Here is a 22,027-nt window from a genome sequence, read left to right on the forward strand (position 1 = left end):
TTCTTGTCTTCTTCCCCTTCCCTCAAACCCCTTTTTACTCCCAAAAAATTGCACTCAGGCGAGCTTTGTCGTCGCGAGCGTGCCGGACGGAGACGTGCGAGCGTGTGATGGAGTCGTTCCTGTGAAGTGAAAGAAAAAAGCGGGTTTTCCTGGAGCCACAGTCATGCAGTGAGTGGATGGGAGAGATCGCTAAAAGTTATGATGAAGGGTAAGATTATTTAATATAATCCACGTGAGTACTTGATTGAGATTGGGGTTGTGCGCGAGGTGCATCGGGGGGCGCCGCTTTTGTTTGGGTACACTGCGCGACCTGTGGAATGCGACGGCAACAACTCTCGTCCCACATCTGCTTTCACTTAGTGCGCCGTGTGTGTGTGCGCCGTGGGTGTGTGCGCCGTGGGTGTGTGCGCCGTGGGTGTGTGCGCCGTGTGTGTGTGCGCCGTGTGTGTGTGTGTTGTGTGTGTACAAGAGGAATTATTCCTTTTTTTATGCACCGTTAAGCACGGAGCACAACTTTCTCGCTACATAGTTTATCGGCATTGCTTTTTTGGCATATTTGGCCCCCGGGCCGCCACTTTGACACATGTGATGTAAAGGAATTTTTGGAGGCAAAAAAAAAGACAAATTTTAACTCGTATCAGTGTTTTAGGCGATCAATATTATCGGTCCACGAGGCCGTTATGATTGAGCTTCATTATTTCTCCCTAGCAACTGGAAAGACATAATAATTTTCACAATATGGTCATTAAAAAAAATATAATAATAATAATCTTCATTAGACGGAAAATCTTGTTTTATGACCATAATTTTCACAATATGGTCATAAAACAAACCCCAATGTGTTTTTGCCTTGATTTCTGAGGAGATTTTCAGTCATGAAGATTATAAAATGTCTTCAAAACCTTATCATTGGCACGACAATCAACTTCCACGTCCTCCTTTTGCCAAAATCAAAACAGTTGCTAATGACTCGTTCCTAATGAGTTGCAAAATAGCAGCATTAAGAAACCTAGCTAAAGTTCTTCAGTGCATGAGAACAGATTTGAACAGATTTTATTTTAAAAAACCATCTCATACCAGTCATGGAAAATACCTGGTCTTTGCTAACGTGGACTTTTCTCTCAACGCATTTATTTTTTTTATTTTAGACGACTTTACGGAAGAGGAGGAGGTGCAGTCGTTTGGCTACAAGAGGTTTGGTGAGTACTGCAGACTATCAAGAATTTTTTTTAAGATTAGAAGTTATGTTAAGATATAATTAATAATTAAAAGAAGTAGCAGCGAAAACCAAAGTGTTAAACAAACACAGGCAGGTGTAAAACAAGCTCCTCTTCCACTTGGACTTTTTTTTTTAAAATCTTTTATGGTTTCCCCTTTGTGGAAAGCCCAAACATAACAAAATGCATCAGTACAAAACCACAGTGCAATGGTTGCCATTTGGATCCGCTCCCTTTCCAACCACTAGCGAGAAGAAGAAAGTCGTCTCCGACAGATCGGACTTCTTTGCTCTCTCTCGAAAAGCTTATATATGATTGACACATGGTATTTTGGGTTTGTGTACAGCCGTTGATTGACTTATTTAGGGTGTTAAACCTTTGCGAGCTGCCCATTTTGAAATTATTATTCTGATTATAACAGTCATTAGCGAAAACAGTGCAAATATATTTTATGATGTCTATTTAAAATGATTTGGACTTTACAACATACCTGTCAACCTGGGCCGATTACTCCCCTAATTAATGATAGCAATTCCCCTTATTAAGCGATAAAACATGTATATATGTATGTATATATGAATGTGTATATATGAATGTGTATATATGTATGTATATATGAATATATATATATATGTGTGTATATATGTATATATATGTATATGTATGTATATGTATTTATGTATATGTATGTATATATATGTATATGTATGTATATATATGTATGTATATATGTATATATATGTATATGTATATATGTATGTATGTGTATATATATATATATACACACACATATATACATATATACATATATGTATATATGTATGTGTGTGTATATATATATCTATATGTGTATATATATGTATGTATGTGTGTATATATATATGTATATATATATATATATATATATATATATATATGTATATATATATATATATGTATATATATATATATATATATGTATATATATGTGTATATATGTATATATGTATATATATGTATGTGTGTGTATATATATGAACTGCTTTATCCTCACTAGGGTCGCGGGGGGTGCTGGGGCCTATCCCAGCTGACTGGGCCAGAGGCGGGGGACACCCTGAATTGGTGGCCAGCCAATCGCAAGGAGACAAACAACCTATATATAGGGCAATTTAGAGTGTCCAATCAGCCTACCATGCATGTCTTTGGAATGTGGGAGGAAACCGGAGTACCTGGAGAAAACTCATGCAGGTCCGGGGAGAACATGCAAACTCCACACAGAAAGGTCCGAACCTGGATTTGAACCCAGGTCCCCCTACTGTGAGGCCGACGCGCTAACCACCCATAAAAATATCACTATTATCATTTATATATTTTTTAACATAAATTTGCACATTGGGGTAGTTATTGCAAGCCAACTAGTCTGCCTAGCAACAACTTGTTAGAAAAACTAACTTAGTATTTTTAAATGAAGAGCCATTTGGAAGAGTTGTGTTTGAGCCGCACAAATTCTACCTAGCAACAAGAAGGACAAACATCTAGAACAAGAACAAGTTATTCTTAATTATTGTGTAATTTTTTCTGTAACATGGGAACAAAAACAAATTTGGTCAAAGGACTGAAAAATGTTCAGGGGGGAAATTAATACTGTATATCATGAGGGGGGGGTATGATGTCACAGCCTCGTTGTAAATGTGTCTACTGCAATGTTGGCTGCCTGTTTTTGTTTGACTTTGAAAGCAGGCAGTCAATGCTTTGTCCCTGCGTCACCTGCGTCACGTTAGTAATAATCCTCCGCTCTATTTTTAGCTGCATCTGGTCTTGCTTAGTCTGCCGGATTATAGCAAGAATTATTTGTTTACAAGCATTCCAAGGGTTCCCCTGTAAAAATTCTTTAGCGTATTGTGGGAATTTGGAATTTACACTTCAAAATCTTGTTTTGTTAGCTGTGTTAGGCTCCAGCACCCCCCGCAAACCTTGTGACGATAAGCGGTTCAGAAAGAGTGATTGTGTCGTTGACGACCACGGAGGTCCTCCCTTAGCGACACCATTTTTTCTGTTTTTTTCATATTTGGGTACATTTAGGGTCAAAGGATTTGATAAATATGAAGCTGCTGTTACCCAAGTCGTCTGGAATTTTCTCCCATGTGTGCAAAAGTCCAATAAATGTTCTTTTTCGTGTGGGTGCATGTGAGAGAACATTGAGGGTTCTCACAAGAGGTTCATTATTGCGGCCAAGTAAGCAAAACCTGAGAACTGGCGAAGCCACTTCCTGTATTTTAACTTGGGTCAATGCAAACCTACTGTATATACACTGGGGGGAAGGGGCCAGGGGCGCGAGCCAGTGGGTGTTGCGGCTTTTTTGAGGGTCCGTGATCCAGCTCTGCTGTGTCAGCAATGTACCAGAGGGGGATGGAAAAAAATGGAACTTAGCCTTTAGCGGGCGTTGATGGTTTTCTGTTTAGATTTCTTTTCTTTTATTTCCGCTTGTGTGGGGGGGTGGGAGGTGGTTTGGGGTCTAGGGTTTAGGGTCTAGGTATGCACTACGGCGGAGGGCGTCTTTTTTGTCAGATTTCCAGCCGAGGAGTCACATTCCTTCCCCGACTTCTGTTTTTTAGGAGCGCCACTGAGAGGGCTTTTAATTTACAGCGACGTTATTAGCAGAAAAGAATGCTTTCAGTCTGTTACCTATGACCCCGCCCCCTTACCGTGACCCCCCCATTTATACACGTTTGTTTTCTGTTGGATTTAATGCATACCTGTCAAGCTGGGCAAATTGCTCCCCTTATTACTGATTGCAATTCTCCTTATTGAGCGATAACATTTTTTAGAAATGTAACATGTCACATATTTACTCACATAGGGCGCACTTAAAAGTCTAAAATTTTCTCCAAATCCAATCCGTATGCACTAAATTCAAGATTCTGTAGATGTCGTTGTATGACGCTGACAGCTTGCCTGTCTGGGTACATTGCTTGCTGACACGCTATATTTATATATAGTGAAAAAGTGGAAAGCGTGTGCGCATATCATGCTTAAAGCATGACAATATTAGCCATTGTCTGCTAAGAGTGACCGAGACGATCCGGATTAGAGCCAAAATGGCCGAAACCAGATCGGTTTTACAAAAAAACTACAAAAAAAATCTCGTACAAAAGTTGACACAGTTTGAAATGAAAAAAAAAGTATAAATACGGGAATAACGTATCAATTAACAGGTATGCACTAAATTCAAGATTCTGTAGATGTCGCTGTATGACGTTGACAGTTTGACTGTCTGGGTACATTGCTTGCTGACGCGCTATATTTATTTAGTGAAAACGTGGACCTGTAAGTTAGAGCTGAAATGGGTAGAATGAGATGGGTTTTACAAAAAAATGTACTTAAAAAAATCCTGTAAAACAGTTGTTATATGGCGTACACAATTCAAAATGATCAAAAAACGTAGAAAATATGGGAAAAATGTATAAGTTGACAGGTATGTTGATGGCAGATCGCTCCCTTGTGTTTTCACATAAAGAAGATTTAGGCTGCTTGCAAATTTGTGGAACGTGACAATAATGATAGTTTATGGGTCGATCGGGGATTGGCCGACTACGAGACGAGCGGGAGCCGCTGCCGAGGGTCCCGGGGGATCGTTTAAAGTCAGTCGCCGAAGAGGGGCTTGAAGTCAGCCTTAGGTCAGTTTGTCAGATGTGACCACTCGGGTTTCAGGACTCTAAATTTTGGGCCTGTCAGTGGAAGTGCTCTGCCCCCAACAGAGCGCCTTCAATGGCAGCCAACCAGTTCATAGGGAACCTTAAAATGAACCCAAAACCAACAAGAAGCCACCTGGAAAGGCCTCAAAATCAACAGGAACTGACAAACCAACAAAAAAGCACCTCGGAAAGTACTTCAAACTGAATAGAACATCCAAAATTTACCGAAAGTGCCTAAAATGGGGGTGAAAAAAAACAAGTTAACTCATTGACTTCTATTGACAATGATAGATGTCCAATTCATGTGTTCACCTTTCAGTGCCATTGACGGTGCTGGACGTCCAATCCATGTTGACAGTCAAAACAGGCCCAGATACGATTTGGACATTTGCTAAAAAAAAATGGTATGAATCATCGGTCTTAAAAATAGCGTTTGAGGAGAAATCTGATTAGAACCAGATATGTACGCAGCCTAACTCAATTTACCGCCTCGAACATGACACGCATTGAGCGTGACATCACACGAAAATGTTCTCGGCGTCCGGCGGTGCCAACGACAACCGCAAGTTCTCCGTCGACAAACTCTCGTTGACGGCTTTTGTAACGCCAAAGACGTTTTCCACTGAGTCAGCTCGCCAGTTTTTGTTGGATGACTGCTGCGTTCTCATTGGCTCCTCAACATTTTTTGTTTACCCTTTGCATGTGTCCAACAACAGTTTTCAGTCACAGACGGTTTTCACGGGGTAATCTACTCATGGGAGACCGTTACAGGGAAGGCGAACCATAAACAATTCATATTTTCAAACATTATTCCTTGAGAGCCATACTCGTAATTTAAAAGTAAAAATACATGAAAATGTGTGCATTTATTAATCATTTCACCACTTTGAAAGTAAAAAAAAGTGAATTCTTTCAAGAATATTTTTTCACTGTTGCTAATCAATGAGTATCAAATGAGAGTATGCATGCAGAAGAGTATAATGAAGAAAAATTATGATTAAAAAGGCGCTAGAGATGGTGTCGGCGCCACAGTGTGACGCTCCCAATGATGGCCGCGTTTCCCGCTAACTCTTCATCTCACGTCATGCCGGGAATAAACGATCTGGAGCCAAGTTGCGCAATTTGCAGACTCTTGGGAGACGGCAAACGTGACCAAAGTCTAATTATTAAAAGGTACGGCTGAAGGAATTGCCGTGCTCCGGTGGCGTATAGAAAATGGAATTGGACGCAAAACCACCACTGAGCTTTCTTTGTGTTGCCACAGAAATTTCCACACAGCAACTTCAGTGTTCCTCCTCAGCGAGTTTCTTTCTAAACCAGAACTGAGAAGTCTTTTCAGTCTCTATGAAAGCCTCCAGACCATAATTTAACACTTTTTTCCCCTGCCGACTCTCCGTTTTAAGAATCATTTTATAGTCATTAGCAACCAGTGGGTAAAATGAATGGTGCCAACATTTTATTTTTCAATTTAGAGTGTCAAATTAGACTATTACGGATGTTTTTGGAATGTGGGAGGAAACCGGAGTACCCGGAGAAAACCCACGCAAACCCGGGATAGCATGAAAACCCACCTGGGATCAAACCCTCGACCCCAAAATTGTGAGGCCAACATGTTATCCACTCCACCACCGTGCCGCCACTCCTGAAATCATGGTTAGAGGCCCATGGCCACAAAAAGACAAAGGACTTGGACTAAAACAGTTTTTATTTTAATTTTATTTTAATTATATCAAGCGGAGAGGAACTATTTTCACTGTGAGTACAGTATTTAAAGTATTTACATTTTTTATATTTAGATTTTAATAATCTTTTGATACGCTTATAGCTGTAATATTTAATTAAATATACACTTTGATAATTATACTTGTGTACAGTAATCCCTCGATTATCACGTCTCACTTATTGCGAATTCACTACTTGGCGATTTTTTTGCTATTAATTATTATTTATATTTTTTAAAGGTCATAAAAAATATGAAAATCCACGCTGAAACTCGTGAGCGGAAGCCACTCCCCTGTCTTCCGTTTGCTATTAGGACTGGAAAAAACGTTGTGTTTTTTCGTTTTCTCGCGGCCTTGTCTGGTCTACATTAACCGCGATATTTGAGGAATTACTGTACATATTTTTCCTGTTTTTATTTGTGTACGAGTCAGACTGTTTGGGTAAAAAAAAAAATCAGACCCTCGCTGGGTCACTGGCCACGGCTGCAGGCCCTCATCTTGTTTACACGTTGCACTTAAGTGAAGAGAACAAACCAGTTGGGGGGCTCTGATGCGGCACCCCCCTCATGGAGGTTCTGTGTAAACAAGATGACAGCACCCCCAGTACTTCATCCACAGCTGGGCTTCTTTAGACGTGATGTTTGGACAGATGTAAATGCCTGGACATTGGACCAGGGGCGGAAATCAGGGGGGGGTTTCGATGGGTGAACGGCTGCACCCGAGCCCTAGCCTCTAGGGGGCGTGGTTAGGCGAGAAGAGGGTGGAAAACAAATGTAAGATGAATGCAATCGTTTTTGTGTTTCAGTGTTAAAATGTCTCTGACATCACCCCGCGTTCCCCCACGCCTACTCAGCTCGGGAATTGTAAGAGGTTAGGAAGGGGGCGGGGCCTGTTCGGAAAAACGCACTAGAACTAGCCTATTAATATTAAGTTAAGTAGTAATGTATGGTATATATGTATGTATGTATATATATATGTATATATGAATGTATATATATGTATATATGTATGTATATATGGGTGTATATATGTATATATGTATGTATATATGTATGTGTATATATATATGTATATATGTATATATGTGTATGTATATATACATATATATGTATATATATATATATATATATACATATATATGTATATATATGTATCTCTATATATATGTATGTGTATATATATATGTATATACATGTATATATAGAAATATATATGTATATATAGAATATATATGTATATATAGAAATATATGTGTATATATATATATATAGTCCGTGATATACGGACATAAGGGACAAAAACTTTAACAAAACAAATGGCTCAATATTAAGACCAACCGTATGTATACATGTACCTCAATGTATATATATAACGGTAAAAACTTGTGAAATGTCCCTTTTTTTTTTAAAAAAGAAGAAAGAATCAGCAACAACATTGATTAAGTGTATGTATATATATATATATATATATATATATATATATACATTGAGGTACATGTATACATACGTTTGGTCTTAACATTGAGCCATTTGTTTTGTTAAAGTTTTTGTCCGTTATGTCCGTCCGTGTTGGTCAAATTCCTAAGTATTTTCACTATTTGCATATCCATTTGACCGTGTTTATCTCGGGCCAAGTACGCGCTGTGCATATTTGGGTGGATGTTCTCCAGCAGCAGCAACAACATTGAACACATGTTTTTCCTGTTTATATCACACGTTTAAGTAGAGACATCTACCTATTTTGGTCCACCGAAAATCTTAGGGAGCCATGTGGAATTATTTCTCATATGGTGGACACGTGCACCGTAGCTTGAACTTTTTATTGTGGAAAATATTATTTTTTGCACAATCGCTACCCCCATAAAAAAACATTTTACATTTGTTCCAATTGGAAGCCACCGCGCTTCGAGTCCCAAAAGACTTCATTTCTCAATTCATTTATTTTACCTGGGCAGGAATCCAGGAAGGCTCGGAGTGCACCAAGTGCAAAAACGACTGGACGCTGCGGGCCGCCATCGTACTGCTCTACGTCCTCTGCGCCCTGCTTACCATCGCCGTCGCCGTCCTCGGGTACAAAGGTCAGTGATGGGGACTCGACGCGATTTACGACAGCCGACGGGATTTCATTGAAGTTTACGGCAGGCGAGTGACATCTGTCTTACGTAAAAAGGGAAGTCGGCCTTTCCCGTGGGAGGGAAAAAATAAAACAAGCATGCCGCAAAGATGGCCCCCCCAGAAAAGATATTAAATTGTGGCTCCAGTACAGCATTCCTAGGCATCCGTCCATTTTTTTAGCGCTTGTCCTTATAAAATCTAGCAAATTTAAACTTGATTTATAATGATACTCTTTAAGTTCTGTGTGTGTAATGCTTCAGCTTTATAATGTCGACCAGATGAGCCTGGCCCCGCCCATTTGTTCTGCCACTGGTCTCAGCGGTGGTTTGCATACCTGTTCATTTATACGTTTTTCCCGTATTTTATACTTTTTTATCATTTCAAATTGTGTCAACTTTTGTACAAGATTTCTTTAGTACTTTTTTTGTAAAACCAATCTCGTTTTACCCATTTCGGCTCTATTCCGGATCGTCTCAGTCACTGTAATCAGACAAAACGTCATCGTCGACTGCTAATATTGTCATGCTTTAAGCATATGCGCACACCCGCCTTTTCACTATGAATATAGCACGTCAGCAAGCAATGTATCCAGACAGTCAAGCTGTCAGCGTCATACAGCGACATCTACAAAATCTTGAATTTAGTGTACCGTATTTTCACGACTATATGGCGCATCATTTTTTAAGCCGCAGTGTCAGTAACGAGTGCTATTTCTGTATTTGACACACACAAAGGACGCACCGTTTTTAAAGACGCAGCCAGGCATGGCAAAACATACACCCAAAATGACGGCAAGTGTGCTCGACGTCATTTTGGGTGTATTGACAAAAGAACTATATATCCCAGCAGTCACTGCGCAGTACTTTTTTCTACGTGGAAAATAGTAGAGTCGGGGGCAGTTGTGAGAGCTGTAGAGGATGGTGTACCCTATCGACTGATTTATTTTATTTTATCGTGATAACAATTTTAGTATTGGTCCATATATAAAGCGCACTGGATTATAAGGCACCCTGTCTATTTTGGAGGAAATTTAAGACTTTTAAGTGTGCATTATAGTCGTGAAAATACGGTATACTGATTGGATTTGGAGATAATTTTAGACTTAAGTGCGCCCTATGTGAGTAAATATGTGCCTGTTGCATTTGTACGTTTTTTTTAATCACTTAATAAGGGGAATTGCAATCATTAATAAGGGGAGCAATTGAAGGGTATGAGATTTACAGAGCCGGACTGTAATCAGTGACTACTTTTGCGACCTCTAGTGTTTTCAAGGCTAGTGTGAGTAGACTGTAAATGGCATGAACTCTACTACTTCTCACTTATACTCTTCTTCTCGTTTACATCAGTGGTCCAGAGAATGGACAGCGTCACCGAAGGAATGCAAAGTTACGGCGGTAAAATTAACGCCGTGGAGACAGATTTGAAGAAACTTGGTGAGTTAATGAGGTTGGCTCTCTTTCATTTCTGAAGATTTTGTTTAAATTCCTTACTGGGTGACTAGCTGCTTTTCCACTGCTTTTGTTTATACCGATTCTGAGTAGTATTTGTAACGCAGAATTTCACATGCACACATAGACAACACACCAGGCTAATGTTCCCTCTAATTTTTCATGTCTGGGCACACTGAGGACCAGTGTGAGCAACATCATAAGTGCTTGTTATGGCCACACTCCAGTATCACACATGTCTAATACTTATAAATGATCTAGTCATGATAAAAGGTAATGATTAATATCACTGTCACTAGAATATGCAGAAATCTGACTTAAATTGTACCTTATTTTTCACGTCTGTCCTTCTTACTTGTCATTCTCATTCAAATGACTTTTATGCTTAATGCTTAAACTTGAGCGTCAGTTAGCTATGTGCTAACCTGAAAAACACAGGCATAACGCGTAACTAACGCCGCCGATCAATGTCATTAACATTTGCAAAATGGCCCAGAAAAAAATTGTAATATTTATTATCTTTTACATTTCAGGTTGGATTTTATTTCGCAGTTTAGAGGGAACATTGCATGTGGCATATAATCCATGTAGTTGAGTTTTATTTAGCAGTCCTGCAACCTTCAATTATTTGAAAGTTTGAAGAAAAAAAATTGAAATTGTCAATGTTGAAGGCCTTTTCGGTTTTTGTCTTCAGACTACAAGACGGGCGAGAAATCGGTCAACGCCACCAACGACATGGAGACGTTTAAGTCGGACCTGGAGGCCCTGCAAGGCCAACTCAACGACATCGCCACCAGGTCCAGCCGAAACCGGGACGCGCTGAGCCAACTCCAGCTGGACGGCGACGACACGCAGGGAAATCACGTCTCCCTGCAGGGTTTGCTAAAGGGCAACGCCGCCTCGCTCCGTAGCGTCAACCGGACCTTGACTTCGTACGGCGGCGTGATCGCCGACCTCCAGACGGACACGGCCCGGCTCCAGTCGGAGATCCAAGGCCAGGTCAAGGAACAGGGCGAGGCTCGGGTGGGTATCGGCGCGCTGAACATCACGCAGGCCCAGCAGCGCAACACGCTGAGCTCGCTGCAGAAGACCGTGGAAGACGCGGGGCAGGCGGTGCAAAAACTGAAGAACGACTATCAGGTCCTGCAGCAGACCGCCAGGCAAACCCGGGCGGACGCGGACTGGCTCAAGGAGAAAGTCCAGAATCTCCAGGTCTTGGCGGCAAACAACTCGGCGTCGGCACGGTCCAACGGCGAAGCCTTGGATGATCTGGGGGCTCAGCTGGGAACTCTGGCAGGCCAGATCCAGAACACGTCCGTTCTGACGGAGGGACACGATCAGAATTTGCGGGAACTCATGGACCGGCAGAGGGACCACGACCGAGCCACGTCGTCCAAGTTCGACGAGACGGAAGCCCGCCTGGACAAGCACGAGGGCGCCATCGACCGAGTGACGGGAAACGTGAGCTTCGCCACTCAGCTGCTGGGCTCCATCAGCACGGATCTCAACAGCTTGAGGTCGTGCGCCGAGACGGTGATGCGTCAGTCCGACGTCTTGTCGGGCTTGAACAACAGCGTCAACGAGGCCCAGGCGGAGAGCAGAGAACTGCGGGCGCAGCAGGACGTTCTGGTGGCCCGGCTGGACAAAGAAGTCAACGGCCTGTCGGTGGTGATGGAGGAGATGAAGCTGGTGGACAGCAAGCACTCGCAGCTCATAACCAACTTTACCATCCTGCAGGGTAAGACGCCTCGCACGGTGATCACAAAGGGGAAAAATGTCATGTGTCGTGAAGTTTGTGGACTAATTAAACTTCCCCAGTAGATACCTTATTGATTGAGACCGGACGTTTCGTCGAAAGACGTTTGATAGAACGGGCGTTTGGTCGCCGGGTTCGCTCGCTGTCAAATTATGACAGAGAGTTTACTCTTGATATTTTGATATTATATATTTAGATATTAAACTCACTCTCTCTCTCTCTCATGATTATAATTTTGAGAGCTGGTTTCAACAGTAACAACCCGGCGACCAAACGTCCGGTCGACCAAACGTCCGGTCGACCAAACGTCCGGTCGACCAAGCGTCTTTCGACGAAACGTCCGAGTACCCTTATTGATAGGTTCACCCTTTAGGCATTCCCAAATGCATGCACAAATAAAACAGACATCTGACTCATAACCGGGGTCTTGCAAGACAGAATCAATCCTCCCGCGGCTTCGGACAAGATCATTCTCCCGAATCGACGTCTCTCTTGCTCATTTATTACATAAAATTTACAACATGCATCACAGAAGTCTAAACAATTGAGAGTGGTGTGAGCCAGACATGAAGAAGTCCATGTTTCTCATAACAATTGAAAGTCCTCCGTATCTTCCCAAGAGAGCTTGATGTAAACCACACTTTCAGAAGTCGATGTTTTTCAAAACAATTGAAAGTCCTCGATGTTTCGGTGTGAACAATTGTTTTGAGAGGTCCAGCTACAGAGGGCAGTGACCTTCAAGTTGTTTAGGTTCACTTAGGAGTGAGCATTACTCTTGCAAGAGATGTATTAAAATGACTTTTTTAATGTTAATAACCCTAAATAAAGCAAAGCGTTCCTCATTGCAAGCAAATATATAATAATGTAAGATTAATAACCCTAACACTTATCTTCTCGCATATTAGCCGCCCCCGCGTATAAGCCATACCCTTAAAATGGCCTTAAATTGTTGAATTTTACAATTTCTCTCGTATAAGCCGCCCCCTGATTCACAACTTTCACCACCATATTCATGGTTTTAATAGGGAGTACAAATGTTTTACTTTGAAGAGAAAATCTTAAGAAAAATCATCGCATGTGGTATTTCTGAGATAATGTATAAATCGATTGCTGGATTGCACATTCTTAAAGCGGGTTGCCTGGACATAGACAAATTCAAAAAGGAAGTCATGTGAGCAGTACAACCAGGAAGTGTGTCCGTAGCAGTCTCGTCTGAACCGAAAAAACCCACTTTTAAATTGTTTTCCCTATATCGGCCCATACCGATTACGTCAAATGTCCAAATATCACCTTCCGATTATCGGTCGATCCCTAGTAAGCATACTATACGATTAAACACTGGCCTGCTTGTAATTTATCTTTTCAGGTCCACCTGGTCCAAGGGGAGTCAAAGGGGACAAAGGACCTCAGGGCCCACTGGGTCCGTCAGGACCGAAGGGTGATAAAGGAGACAAGGGTGTGTCCGGTATGACGGGATCCAAAGGGGAGAAGGGTGCGTCTGGTCCTCAAGGTGGAACCGGTCTAAAGGGTGCGCGTGGCCCGCCTGGCCTTCCTGGACTTAAAGGATCCAGAGGACCCGGGGGTCGACCTGGAATTCCCGGGGATAAGGGCGACCCTGGGGTTCAAGGACAACCAGGCAGAGATGGACTGCCGGGCGGACAAGGGGCGCAAGGACCGCAGGGTCTCAGGGGAGCCGCGGGACCTGCCGGGTTAGATGGGCCACGTGGGTCCGTCGGACCCATCGGACCTCCCGGTCCACCGGGATTGCCCGGGTTGCCCGGGCCGATGCCCCCGCCGGTTCCAAAGCCAGTGAAGCCCACCGTGGCCCGCAAACCAGAGGATGTAGCGCAAAGTGCAGTGACCAAGCCGGTCCAGATGCCTCTACCGGTCCCGACTTTAGCTCCTGGTGGGTTTGCATACCTGTCAACCTCTGCCGATAACTGCCCTTATAAATGATTATGATTCCCCTTACAAACCTCCCAAAAACCTTACAAACACCGTACGCGTACGGTGTTTGTAAGGTTTTTGGGGGGTTTGTAAGGGGAATCATAATCATTTATAAGGGCAGTTATCGGCAGAGGTTGACAGGTATGGACCGTTTGACTTTGGCATTTCCAGTCAACGATCAACTGTAAACTCTCCCTTGACATCTTGATTATTTTTTTTCAGGTTGTCCTGCAGAGTTCAGGAGGTACGGGGAAAGTTGCTATTACTTTTCGTCCGACAAACACAAGGTCAACTACGAACAAGCCGGCGCGTTTTGTTCCGGCAAGGCGGCTCATTTGATCGTTATCAACGACAATGAGGAACAGGTGACGTATTTTATGAAATTTCCAACCTGCAAATGAATCAAGTCCAACTTTTTTGGTCTTTCGCAGACGTTTGTGATGGGCGTCGTCACGGGGAAAGGCTTCTTCTGGCTGGGCCTCAACGATAAAGAGGAGGAAAATGTGTGGAAGTGGGTGGATGGAAGCATGCCGCTTTTCACGTGAGTCTCGGATCTCGCCGTCTTGTTTCCAGAAGAAAAGTCAATGGCGTGATCTATGTCGGCCTTGTGGTGCCTTTTGAAAGGAAATGGAATCCGGGCCAGCCTGATAACTGGACTCGTGGTCATCAACACGGCGAGGATTGCGTCGGTCTCCTTCAAAACGGGAACTGGAACGATTTCTACTGCTCCAATCCCTTCGGTTTTATCTGTGAGCGGAGCGCCACTGGTCAGTGACACTCCATACCAGGGCGTGGGGAAGCGTTTTCGGCCGATACCGCCATAAACGATGCAGATTTTTCATTCCTGGAGAGACAAACCCAGAATTTAAAAGTCAAAATAAATGTATGCATTATTTGGGCTCATTTCAACACTATACGTATCTAAATTCTTTTAAGAACGCAAGAAAATAAAAATTACGACTAAAGCAGCGATACAGCCATTTACCCTATTGGCTTGAATATAAGACGATGTTTTTTTGCATTGAAATATTTTAAGACCCCACTTATAAGTGTTCTAACAACGCAAGATCTCCTTTGGAATATGAACTAAGTCTCGTATAAGTGACCTTTTGGTGCCACCAGTTGCACGAATAAATGAGACACACATATTAAATGCTTAACCATCTGTAATGTTATTTTCCACAGCTTCTCTTTCATAACATCATGGATGACTGCATGAGAGAAAAATATGATGAAATGGAAGATTTAGAGGACTTTGTTGCTCAACTTCCATTTGGAGACTTAGAAATATTTGCACTTTGTGTGGTGTAAAAGATGGAACATGCAAACGAACATATTTGTATGTACTGATGACTGAAGGACTTCATTATTTTCATTCATTGGTGAGGCTTCCTTATCTGATAATAATATTTCACAATGTTATTATACTTTCTTGAATCCAAAACTAAACAACAAACAACAAGCCATTTAAGGGGAACGCTCAATGTAAGCTGTGCTGCTGTTTAATTGGATTTTTTTTTCTTAGTGTCTGTGTGAAATTGATTTAGGGGCACAAATATACAATGCTATATTTTTTTAACAAGATAATTCATTCATCGTATCCAAAAAATAGCATGTCAATAAAATAATCACTTTTTGTATACATAATTGATATTTGTCTATATCTACTGTTCAGGGAATATTTAGATTTTTGAAATTCCGAGTCACAATGTTCATTACAATAAAAGTATTTTTATTTATTTATTTTACGGTAAATGAATTTCTTCCGTAATTAACCCCCAAAATGTTTTTTTTAACTAGAAATCGTTCAGCCAGTAGTCAAACATTGTTAGCTTTGCAAATTCAAATGGATGAAATCAAAAGGTAACAAAAAATAGAATAAACATTAATTGATTGGATCATTTGAGTTGATGAGAAAAAAACTAAATTGAATAAATCATGTTAAAAGCTAAACCAAACACGTGATTCCTGGTCCACCTTGTAAAAGGACCTTTCGTCACGTGATTGACGTCATCGCGTGACGATGACATATTTTTCTATTTTTTTATGACAAGGACTGGGCACGAGCAACATGTTTACATCATCTATAGCATATTTCGACTCCCGAAATGAATAAATAACAGCGACTGTAGTTCGATTCTCCACCTGGGTCGACTTTGACTCGCTTTCCCAGCATGCCTTGCGTGTTGCTATCCAGCGAGAAGGAGTGACTGTGTAGAAAAATCGGCCAGGCGACGCTATTTGACGTTCAACCGAGTGGTCGCTCGCTACTATGCATTTGTATTCTTTAAAATAAGACACAGGGCACAAGGAAAAACAACAACAACAACCGCCGAAGGTGACGTCAGCTGCTCCAGCGATGCCGCTCTTTGCGACCAATCCTTTTGACCAAGATGTTGGTGAGTGGAACCCGACCGGGATGATGCTACATGCTAACGTTGTTTGGGGTAACGTTTCGGCTGGTCGAAAGTCTTTGTTTGAGGCATTTCAACGCGCATTCCTGACTTTAAGCTAATAAATAAGCACTTATTTTGTTGAACGTGGCGTAGTAATACACGTTAGTCAGGCGGTGTGTGTGTCGCTTACGCTTTTTGCTTGGTTAGCGTAGCTACCCTGACACATCAATACTACTCTAACGAAATGGACGCTTTTTTAACAATAGGAGAGAAACTACATATAATATTTTTTAGAAGTAAAAGGCCCAAGTTGCCATAAAAGCAAGCAAATGCAAATGCTTTCAAGTTTTAAGTTTGGTTTGTGTCATTAAGAAAATATTGTAGCATCCGGGTCATTCCAGCGCAGGTGTATTTAAACCATTACGCGTCTTCTCGTCTGTGCTAAGGAAGCTAACGGACTTGTACTTTTATACGTTTTTAAATAATATTCCAAGTCAGAGCTTGACGAGCTTCAATAACATGGAAAAAAATATACTGTTATCATTCAACTATTGTTTAACCCGTTACGGGAAAGCGTCTCTACGATAGAAAGCCATTGAAAAGTTGATGTCTTCTATTTGTATGTAATAAAACTTTGGAAAAAATAAATATAATATATAAATATATGTAAATAATAAATAAAATAATAAGGCAGAATTATTTAAAGCAGTTATTATTTAAACCAAAAGTCTATTTGCTGGGCACTGAGTGAAGTTCAGCCATTTCCAATTATCCATTGTTTAACTTCTTGTGTTCTAACAGAGAAAGCAACCAGTGAGATGAATACAGCAGAAGACTGGGGCCTCATCTTGGACATTTGTGATAAAATTGGACAGTCACGCACTGGGTCAGTCCACTCTTTCCAATATACTCTACAAATATGTCTTATTTTCATGTCATTTGTGACCTTGTTGTTCGGCAGACCCAAAGAATGCCTTCGCTCCATCATGAGACGGGTGAATCACAAAGATCCCCATGTGGCGATGCAGGCACTGACCGTAAGAACACGTTTAAATGCGTTTATTTGATGTGTTTGCTGTGTATAACACTGAGTCATTACACGAACGAGGCCACGCGTTTTTAATATGACAGCGCCATTTTCAGAGGCTCGAAATCGGGTTAAAAAAAATTTGGTTCACTTTCTATGGCACTCACTGAGTTAAGATAACAATTAATAACTCAATTATCCTTAAGTATAATGCTATAAATTATGTATGAACAGCAGGTTTTATAACATTTCTATAGTTACACTTTTGAAACTAATTAAAATATCCAGCGACAGCCAAAAAAAGGTGAAATTCCTCAATTTATTGCGTTTGAATGTAGTTATTTTTCCTTAATAAATTTCCTCTGAATCGGATCGGGAGTTGCTATTCTCAAAATCTGATGACTTGGACTCACAGGCAAAATTATGATTGGGACATCCCTAATTTTGTGTGTTTTGACTGAATAAATAAGCACCAGGCCTAAAATAAACACACTTTCCCTTGGAAAAATAAAGCCAATGTCAATCATAAGTCAGCATTATCATCGCAAAGTGATGATTTTGGATTACTCGAATTAAACGTATCACCGCGTGTATCCGCAGCTTCTCGGCGCATGCGTGTCAAACTGTGGCAAGATCTTTCACCTGGAGGTTTGCTCCCGAGAGTTTGCCAGCGAAGTCAGCAACGTCTTAAATAAGGTAGACGATCACATCGTGGCGCAAGAATGAAATGCGGTGTCATCACTTGGATTCTTTACCCTCCTAGGGCCACCCCAAAGTATGCGAGAAGCTGAAGGCGCTGATGGTGGAGTGGGCCGAGGACTTCCGCAGCGACCCTCAGCTCAGCCTGATCTCCGCCATGATCAAGAATCTACGCGAGCAGGGTGTCACGTTTCCAGTGGTGGGCTCCCAGGTCAGAGCCGAAATATGCGAAATAAATGTGTCGCGTGTGACTGACTTGTGTTTCCGTCGCAGGCGGCGGAGCAGGCCAAAGCAAGCCCCGCCTTAGTGGCAAAGGATCCCGCCACCTCCTCTAACAAGAAAGAAGAAGAAGACTTGGCCAAAGGTAAAAAAAAAACAAACAAACAAAAAAGAACCTCTCTCAGTGTTAGTCATATTATTTTAAATATAATAATAACAATCAGAGGCAGATCAACCCCCAACGTCCTTCATGTTACCTCACCCCGAAGTTATTACACAGAAGGGATTGTGTGTTGTGCTACCGCAAGTTCAGAGTCCTGATGGCTGTGGGAAAAAAACTGTCCTTAAGCCTATTTGTCCGTACTTTGTGAGACCTGTAGCGTCTGCCAGAGGGCAGCAGCTGGAACAGGTTGTGACCAGGGTGGTATGGGTCCCCGACAACCTCTGCTGAGGTAACGAGGGCTGGCAATGTCTTCCAGTGAGAGCAGAGAGCAGCCGACGATCTTCTGGGCAGTGTTGATCACTCTCTGCATAAATATCAAAGCAGTGCCTGCCAAATTATTGGTTACGTTTTTTTAAATTACTAATTCAATCTAAATTTGGCTATCATTTTGATCTATAAATCATTTTCATCTAATAAAGCGGTAGCCCCAGTTTTCGTTGTTTCTAAAAGATAACAAAAACGTATAACAATTAGGCATTAATAAGTCATGGGTAAAAATGTAGATTGAAATACATATGTAATTTAAGTATAAAATATTTGCTGTTTTAAAATACATAAACATGAAATAAACACTAATTGGTAATTAATTTGTTCACTACCAAAGTCATATGAACTATTTTTTGAATAACTTGGCCTTTTGCGTGACCCGAATGTTGAATACTACTATTATATTATTAAATAGGCAATGAGCGTTTACTGTGTAATTCACAGGTGTCAAAGCGGCAGCCCGCGGGCCAAATTTGGCCCGCCGCATCATTTTCTGTGGCCCGAGAAAGTAAATGATGAGTGCCAACTTTCTGTTTTTATGATGAAATTCAAATGGAGATTGTAGATTATTTCCTGTGTTTCATCATTTTAAATAAATAATTGCAAACAATTTGTACTCATTTGAATGTCCAAAAATGATCTATTGATTAGCACGATCGAGAAAGCTGTCAATTTATTAATCGATTAATTTTGGCAGCCTAGTTGGAAGACATAACGGCCCTCCGGATGTAATCGAAACTACCCGCGACAAAAAAAAAGACTTTGACACCCCTGGTGTAATTAGTGAAGTGAAAAAGAAATTTTCATGAGTTCACACTGTAATTATTCATGTATTTAACACGGAAAAAAATCACTTGAGAAAAAAAATATTGTTTCCCCATTTTCAACAGATTCAGTAAATTCAGTTTAAGCCACTTTATGACGATAACATTTTACATCCTCCCGCCTCGGTAGCCATCGAGCTGTCCCTGAAGGAGCAGAGGCAGCAGAACCCCACGGCCTTATCGGGCCTCTACCCCAGCACCTCGGCACTGATGCCCGGGCACAGGTCGGACGGACGCAAGGTGCGCGCCATTTACGACTTTGAGGCGGCCGAGGACAACGAGCTCACCTTCAAGTCGGGGGAGATCATCACCATTATGGATGACAGGTCAGATTGGGGGTCACGCACGTTGTAACAGAATTAGCAGGCGCATTACGCCACCGAATTAACGTTCTTGTCTTCGTTTAGCGACCCCAACTGGTGGAAGGGGGAGACGTATCAGGGGGTGGGGCTGTTTCCCTCCAATTTTGTCACAGCCGATCTCACCGCGGAGCCTGAGATGAGTACGTATATAATCATTCTTTCGTTTCAGGGGGTGCTGGAGCATATCCCAGCCAACTTCGGGCCACTGGGGTTTAAGTCAGGATTTATTGTATTTAAACTATGATACAATACACAAAGCTGCCAACTTCACCGGGCAAGTAACGCAAATTTTGGGACTCCTGACAACCTCCCTAAACTCCGGAAACCCAAAAATTGTCACTTTCATTTTTTAAAGCAAAAAAATGCCAAATTTCCATTTTAAATGCCTCGAAATTCACACCATCACTTCCGCCATCTTAATTACGTATTTGATTCACCCGCACTATAAATCGGATGAGTTCGGTGCATTGCGAATCATCCGAGTATTGAAATAACAATTTGATTTAATTTTTCCGTTATTCATTTTTTTACATTTTATATCGAATCTGCGCGAATCACATTCACTCCTGATAAAAACATAAAACTCCTGAAATGGGGTCGACAGAGTTTGGTAACTCTGAATACAATAAGCGACAGCATACAGCACGAGATTACTGTATTTCTACGCATAACAAGGAGTATTTTTTCCACTAGTGTATGCTCTTCTCACAGTGAAGACGGAGAAAAAAACGGTGCAGTTCAGCGAGGAAATCCAGGTGGAAACCATCGAGCCGGAACAGGAGCCGGTTTTTATCGATGAGGTAAAAAAAGGGGGGCTTGCTCGCTCTTTCGGGAATCATCGTGCATTCGTTGGCTCGTAGAATTATGAGGAAAAAAATGTACTTGCAGGATAAAATGGACCAACTGCTGCAGATGATTCAGAGCGCAGACCCGACAGATAACCAGTCAGACAGTGTTGAACTGCTACAGCTCGAAGGTAAAATACATGCTTGAACTACCATATTTTCTCGCATATAAGCCGTATTTGTAACTCAAATTAGACTTGACATGCACAAAACTACAAAGTGACAAAGACAAAACGCCATAACGCAAAATAATGCGGCCATTTATTTCAAAATAGAGAAAAGATAAACAAAAAACGGTAAATAAAATTTGTTTTGAGGTCTATGAATGAAATTCAAGAACAAAAATAAACCATATCTTGCATAAAACGTGATGCAATCCATATCTTTGTAGTAGTGCGCTAACTGTTGTTTCATTTGTCTGTATGCTAGGAGCGTGCAATCAAATGGGACCCCTCATCGACCAAAAATTGGAGGACATCGACCGGTGCGTCCCGTCATCAAACGCGCACGAACGCTGGGTCGCTCGCGTTGACCCGCGTGTTTTGCGCGCCCGACCAGGAAGCACTCCGAGCTGTCCGACCTCAACGTGAAGGTCATGGAAGCCCTGTCGTTGTACGCCAAACTCATGAACGAGGACCCCGTCTACGCCATGTACGCCAAGCTGCAAAGTCAGCAGTACTACATGCAGCAGCCCCCCGCCGCCGCGCAGCAGCAGGTAACCCAACGTTTCGTCGGTCCAAGGTTTGTCGTCGTCCTAACGGGATTCCGACGCAGGTGTACCCCGCCGCTCCCGCCACGGGTTCGTACGGCATGAGTGGCGCCGGCGTGCCGAGTTACAGCGTTGCCGTGGAGCAGCTTCCGGGCCAGACCTCCATTCCCCCTCAACCGACACCCAGGTCAGATTAAACTGCATTAATTAAGATCAATCGGCAGTAAGCCACTTTTACGTTATTTTACCAACTCGTACACATGGTGGCACTTTTAACTGAGCTTTTATTGTTAAAAATAAAACGATAAATTAAAATAGCATTGCACGCTAAGTCTAGGGCACGTGTCAAAGTGGCGGCCCGGGGGCCAAATCTGGCCTGCCGCATCAATTTGTGTGGCCCGGGAAAGTAAATGATGAGTGCCGACTTTCTGTTTTAGGATCAAATTAAAATGAAGAGTATAGATGTATATTAAATTTCCTGATTTCCCCCTTTTAAATCAATAATTGTAATTTTTTAATCATTTTTTTCTGTGTTTTTAGTTCAAAAATCATTTTGTAAAATCTAAAAATATATATAAA

General features: G+C 41.8%; 1 protein-coding gene across 1 annotated transcript in view; it reads left to right on the plus strand.

The window, feature by feature from the left end:
• Positions 1–22,027, plus strand: part of LOC144085827 (collectin-12-like) — a 25,265-nt gene continuing 3,238 nt past the window's right edge. Inside the window, exons 1-22 of the mRNA XM_077615482.1 lie at positions 1–208; positions 1,149–1,199; positions 8,567–8,689; positions 10,073–10,159; positions 10,869–11,912; positions 13,297–13,836; positions 14,100–14,242; positions 14,309–14,418; positions 14,502–14,644; positions 16,181–16,276; positions 17,075–17,159; positions 17,235–17,310; positions 17,901–17,996; positions 18,064–18,210; positions 18,273–18,363; positions 19,663–19,858; positions 19,940–20,034; positions 20,606–20,694; positions 20,783–20,870; positions 21,169–21,223; positions 21,298–21,454; positions 21,514–21,635. Of these exons, the coding sequence (XP_077471608.1) occupies positions 199–208; positions 1,149–1,199; positions 8,567–8,689; positions 10,073–10,159; positions 10,869–11,912; positions 13,297–13,836; positions 14,100–14,242; positions 14,309–14,418; positions 14,502–14,644; positions 16,181–16,276; positions 17,075–17,159; positions 17,235–17,310; positions 17,901–17,996; positions 18,064–18,210; positions 18,273–18,363; positions 19,663–19,858; positions 19,940–20,034; positions 20,606–20,694; positions 20,783–20,870; positions 21,169–21,223; positions 21,298–21,454; positions 21,514–21,635 (3,644 nt within the window). The 5' untranslated portion in view covers positions 1–198. The remainder of the gene's footprint in view (positions 209–1,148; positions 1,200–8,566; positions 8,690–10,072; positions 10,160–10,868; positions 11,913–13,296; positions 13,837–14,099; positions 14,243–14,308; positions 14,419–14,501; positions 14,645–16,180; positions 16,277–17,074; positions 17,160–17,234; positions 17,311–17,900; positions 17,997–18,063; positions 18,211–18,272; positions 18,364–19,662; positions 19,859–19,939; positions 20,035–20,605; positions 20,695–20,782; positions 20,871–21,168; positions 21,224–21,297; positions 21,455–21,513; positions 21,636–22,027) is intronic.

The sequence above is a fragment of the Stigmatopora argus genome, chromosome 12 (genome assembly GCF_051989625.1).
Source record: "Stigmatopora argus isolate UIUO_Sarg chromosome 12, RoL_Sarg_1.0, whole genome shotgun sequence".
Classification (NCBI taxonomy): Eukaryota; Metazoa; Chordata; class Actinopteri; order Syngnathiformes; family Syngnathidae; genus Stigmatopora; species Stigmatopora argus.